Source organism: Alosa pseudoharengus, unplaced genomic scaffold (assembly GCF_046254945.1).
Source record: "Alosa pseudoharengus isolate Yale_2024_CS ecotype anadromous, Long Island Sound unplaced genomic scaffold, YU_APseudo_1.1 YU_APseudo_1.1_scf_2, whole genome shotgun sequence".
NCBI lineage: Eukaryota > Metazoa > Chordata > Actinopteri > Clupeiformes > Clupeidae > Alosa > Alosa pseudoharengus.
Genome location: NW_027468663.1, coordinates 39,188,054 through 39,194,053, shown reverse-complemented (window position 1 = coordinate 39,194,053; position 6,000 = coordinate 39,188,054). Strand labels below are relative to the sequence as shown.

General features: G+C 42.3%; 1 protein-coding gene across 1 annotated transcript in view; it reads left to right on the top strand.

Moving 5' to 3' along the window:
* tbc1d9 (TBC1 domain family, member 9 (with GRAM domain)) overlaps positions 1-6,000 on the top strand; it is a 37,470-nt gene continuing 31,470 nt past the window's right edge. The window contains exon 1 of the mRNA XM_076294954.1: positions 1-806. Within this exon, the coding sequence (XP_076151069.1) occupies positions 686-806 (121 nt within the window). The 5' untranslated portion in view covers positions 1-685. The remainder of the gene's footprint in view (positions 807-6,000) is intronic.

Below are 6,000 nucleotides of genomic sequence, written 5' to 3'. Positions count from 1 at the left end.
GGCAGTGGCGCTAGTGGGTTATTCTCGCGAAGGACAATTTTATTGTTTATTCGACCTGGATCGCAGTATATGGCGACGAAGGCTTTTGAAACACCGGATGGTCCACATGTGCGTTTGTATTGGTGATTTGGCGCGTATCCTTTCAATCGATTCGCCAGGTGCCTCGCTACAGCGTAAAATTGCACCTGACAGCGACAATCTGAAGACGGCGTGAACAACAAAAGCTGGACTAGCACCAAACAGCTCCATCCAACCAAACAGTGATAAATCCGATGGTTTAACTGTCAGTTGTCAACATTGGGTATAGCAGAGTGGCATTTGCAAGTGTTATTTTGTCGGGTCGCCGTAATTTAGAACCGTTGTCGTTAAGGAGAGACTAATATCGTGTGTTTGGCAACATGAACGCGCATGTTTGCAGGACAAGGAACGCACATTCGTTTGTGCTGTAGCTTAAAAAGCAGTGCCATCTTTGAGTGTTACTATTGGATATTTAAGCTCAATTGTTTCCAGCGTTATAGCAAGCCTACGTTTTTACCCCCGGAATTAAATAAAATATAGGCTACTTGGAAAAAACGAGTTGCCTAGCCGACATTATCAGAGCAGCCTTGCCGCACAGCTGAAGTGCAATACTAGTCTGCGAATTAAGTCGAAGGTTTGATGTGCCCTGAACGAAATTAACGTGAAGATGTGGGTCAACCCCGAAGAGGTATTGTTGGCCAGCGCGTTATGGATGACCGAGAGGGCGAATCCATATTTCGTTCTTCAAAAAAGGAAGGGTCACGGCGACGGAGGTGGAGGACTTGCAGGTAAGCGCACCAGTATGCAAAGTGCACGGCCCTCGCAGCTGTGTGCGTCTCGCATGGGTTACTTAACGGCATTAGATGTGATGCAAGCTAGCAATAGCAAGGGTGCCACATTGGTTGATGTGCTGAGTCAGCTGTCTGACACGCAATTGTTTGATTTTGTCAGGTGCGTTTTACAATGTCAGGTGTCCACAGACGGTCACAGAATGCGGTGACCGGTTTTGAATCACTGCCAACTGTTACAATCGCGGTTAGTTCTGAATCAAATCAGTATGGTAACTTCATTGCACTATTAGCAGAACAATATTACATACAGTTATATTTGCTGAGAAGCTCACGCTTATTGAATGTTATGGGCTTCACATGTAGCTGAGTCCTAACGTTTGCAATATTGCTATGCTGCAACATATTTTACCACCATTTATAAATATGAATCAGTCCAGCAAAGCAGGTCACTAATATTTAACCAGTATAGCAAGTTGACTGCTGGATCTGTCATGGGATGCTGCACCTCACACGGTGATGTAAGGATACACAGTGAGCTGAGCCATCTGAGGGCTTCTGCTGAATCATCTCCATCTCATTTTGGTCCAGTAATTGTAGGCCACCAAGATCTTTAACAGCAGGCAGACTCCTGAGTGAGCTAAGTTGACACACACAGTGCGTGGTACCTGTTGCCTTGTCCATGAGAATGTGACTAGTAGGCTACCTTACTTTAAATGACAGAAAATGGTGCCATATTGCAACATGGCATATCAAGGAAGTCCAACCAACAAGAGAGAGAGAGTTGTTGTTGTGGAATATGTATCAGTCAGGGTCAGTGAGGACTTCCTGCTCACATATGGAAGTAGCTCAGTGGGTCTGTTAAAGATGTTAGATGACCTTCAGCCTTGTGGGATATCTCTAATGACATCAAAGAAAAAACATTGGAGTATCCAGTTGATGCTGACCAATATCAAGGCAGTCAACGGCTATCTATCTCATTTGCCTAATGTCATGTGATTTACCTACAGGCTAGAAAGGAGAGTTTCTGACCCATCTCTTTGCCCGTCTCTTTGTTGCGTTGCCAGAGATGCCGAATGGAGCACAAAGCACGCTATGGTAGGCAGGCGATGATGTCATTGTTATGTAAATGCAGAGCGGCGTGCCAGTTGGCACTAGCAGGAGCACCAAGAGCCAGGGCAAACAGGCACAGCCTTGCCCTCTTGCCCCAGAGGAGTGGTGGGATTGGTACCACCTGGGCCATCTCCCGAGAGACAGGGGGTTTATTTATAGGTTGAGGATGACCGATGTCTGCCAGATTTGTCCATTGATCAACTGCTGTGTTGAATAGAATCATAATGTTGGGGGCAAGTTCATGCCTTCACTATCTGTAGTCCCAATGGACTGTATGCAGTCAGACTTCACTCTTCAGTTGCATCATATGGTTCAAAACAGATAAGTGACCCAGCGCATACCTCTTCTCCCTGTGATTGGCTCTATTTGTCTCCCTTTGCAACCCACCTGTATCTGAAGACGTCCATCAACCACTGTCAAAAGTCACTGCCAAAGGGATCAGAACTTACTCACTCTCAGTCTCAGTCTGTTAAACAAGGAGACCAAAGCAAAGCCAAGACGACCCCCCATTTTATGCCTCGCCTCCTCTGCAGCCCTATCAGGTTTGTGTTACTTGAGATGGTATTGATTTTCAAGCCATGGCCGGATTAGCCAGGGAGTGTATTGTCTGGCAGCGAGCACAGCAGAACTTGGATGAAAGTGCAGGGATAACAAGATGGAATTGAAAAGAGGCTGGGGGGGGGGATGGGTAGGCAAGTAGGGAGTTAGTACAGTCACAACAATGAGAAACTGAAAAAACCCTCGCTTAGAAACAAGGGTCGTCCAAGGCTGTGCTCTCCGGTATTCAATACAGCCGGCTTTGAGGACTCACGCAGGTTCAAAACATCATGTGTTGTCAGCTGTATGTTCTCTTACCCCAGGAAACTAAGGCCTGTTGTCAGAAAGGCAGAGATCAAATGAGGTGGAGGGGGGGGTCATATGGTCTAATGGAGGGTTGTTTTCCCATAACAGGAGTGGTCCAGACCAGTGGGTTGGAAAGAGGAGCTTTCTCCCTATTGCTCGAGGTCATTCTTATATTTTTACTCTTTATTGGAGGATTAGAGCTCAAAGAGTCTTTTCTTGTTTTTATATTTAGCATTCGATTGCTGATATGGTGGATGAATGTTTTCTCTGTACAGCATGACTCATCTTGCCCAAAATCCCATCTTCCTTGAATTTCCCCTTGAGGATCAATAAAGTATATCTATCGATCTATCGATCTATCTATCTGTCTATCTGTCTATCTATCTATCTATCAACCTGCAAAAGCACGTCACTTGCTCAAAATGGATAGTCCATTCCTCAAAAGCAAGTATTTATGTCAATGAAACTGCCAGTGTCATCAAAATGAGAAGTCTTGACACCATTGTTTATGAACAAGATAGTCAAATGGCTTTGTCATGTTTTCATTACGACAGTGTTTTTCCATGCAAAAAAAGGTCAGAACTCAGTGACACTACCTGAAAATGTTCAAGACAGCACTATACAGTAATTTGAAAACTACAGTAAAATTACAAATTGCTGTAGTTAGGGGAGTAAGTGAGTACAAGACACTGAATATGTATGTTTCAGTTTTACTGTATATGCTCTTTGCAATTCTACAGCATTGTGACAGAATTTGATAACTAGTTCACCAATTTTGTATGTAATGACTCAAGCAATGAAATGAAGACTATTCTTTTTTTATTGGGAACGACTATTCAGTAACCATAAGTATAGTTAATTTTGACTGGCATGACAAAGCAACTGATACATGTTCAAAAGTATTTGCAATTTGTTCAGAGGAAGGAGAAATTGCTACTATGATGTGCACAAATTACTAAATGTTGTGGAGGTTGAACTAATAGTTATGAGAATTTTCATTCTGATCTGAGAAAAGCACCAAAGCGACTGAGAAAAACTGTAATCTCAATGTATCTGTAATCAGATAGTCAGCAACAGAAATTTGTGTAAGCTTGATATATATTGAGAAATGTAGGGTATTCACATATATGACAATTTAATCCCAATGAGGGGATCAGGTCAGATGGTAATCCCAAAAAAGGCCTAAGTCATATCATATGATCATGCAACTTGGCCTATTATAAAGGTGATGCATTGTCAGAAGAATATTTTTTAACCTAAAAGACTAGAGTAAATAATAATAGTAAATTACATAAAAGTACACTGTACACTGTGATGCCCCATCCTATTCATTTGTTTTTTTGATGTGGTATAAGGTTTACAGAATACTGTGCATCAGTCTGTGAGAAGCTCCATTATGAATTGCTATTAACTGGTGATGGCGATAAATCAAAATGCTGGTGTAAGGTTTTATGTTCAGCCATTGGAGCTAAAGCTTATGATATAAGAGTTAAGATATCACCACATATATGTATCAGTATCTCATCACTAGATCACAGTTAATACTGGCTATGAATAATGAATTTCTAAACGTATGTTCATGTCCTGTCTCCTTGGTCCTGTGTCCCATGCCTGGTAATGGCCAGTTGGAGCAGATTGATGTGGACGGTTTGAGACTGTAATCATGAACTACTTGGCCTCACTCTGTGATCAATGGTGTTCGTGAACTCCATGCGGTAACTCAGGGAAAGTGTCAACTGGGTACCACCCCTGAGCAGTCAGCTTGAAGCAGCTGTCCTGGCAGGCTGTTACAAGGTTGGTGTGCCAGACCATGGGCGCTAGTTAATCTACCAATCAGTATTTGAGCACTGCCCACAGAGTTTACTTCTTAATTTGGTTTTCAATGTGAAATGACAAGTGATCACTTGTCAAACTCAGATTGTAAAACCTTCACATGATGGGACTGTAAGCACAAACATGGTGGTAGATTCAGATTGAGATTCACCTCCCTTTGATATTTCCACTTTTACTGCTTTTATAAATGGAATCTTTGGCCTTTTGACAATAATTTACAGAAATCCCCTCTTTAATGTCAAAGTGAAAGCAGATTTCTACAAAGAAATGTTAATTAATCAAAAATATATAATGCAAAATAAGTGATTACATAAATATTCACCCCCTTCAAGTCAGTATTGAGTAGATGCACCTTTGGTCGCAATTAAAGCATGGAGTTGATAGGTCTCAATTAGGCTTGCACATTTGGATACTGCAATTTTACTCAATTTTTCTTTGCAAAACTGCTCAAGCTCTGCCAGGTTGGTAGAGTCCTCTTTAAGTCAAGCCACAGATTTTGTATAGGATTGAGGTCTGGGCTTTGACTCGGCCACTCTAGAACATTCACCTTGTTGTCTTTCAGGGGCGCCTGCAGGAATTAATGCTATGGTACGCACACCAATTGCCTACCTTGTTCTTGCCCATCTGGAATAACTCCTCTAGCTTTGCTGCCTCCATACTTTCTGTTGTTTAAACTTGTGATATCCATCATGAGTATTGAATTAGTGAATTAGCTCAACATTGTGTGCTGATAACCATATATATATAGATAGCCGAGTAAAAGAAAACAACAAGTAGCCTACGTGCCTGCATGCGCATTGTGTCTCCTGCTCAAACAAAATGTGCGCGCGTTAATTTTGATAAGTGTTCACTAAGTTACATAATAGAAAATTGTAAATAGCCTGATGACAGCTAATGGGATACTGTGCATAGTTGGGAAGGTATGGTGGGCCAATTTGGTGTGAATACACATTACACACACACAAGGGAAATTTTCTCTCGTTGTTGAGCCTGATGGTACGCACAGTGCGTACGGACGTAGGCCTACACCTGCAGGCGCGCCTGTTGTCTTTAAACCATTTCTGTGTAGTTTTCACTGTAGGCTTCGGCTCACTGTCTTGCTGGAGAGTTCTCTTGCAGACTGAATCAGATTGTCCTTCAGGATTTCCATATATTTTGCTGAATTAATTTTACTTTTACCTTTACAAGCCTTCCAGGGCCTGCTGTCGAGAAGTATCCCCACAGCATGATGCTACCACCACCATGCTTCAAATTAGGGATGGTACATTTTTGTTGATGTGCAGTGCAGTCTGTCCAGTCTGATGGCCAAAAAGCTCAATTTTGGTTTCATCAGACCAACAAACCTTCTTCCATTTGACCTTGGAGACTCCCACGTGTCTTTGGGTGAAGATTTGATGAGCTTTGA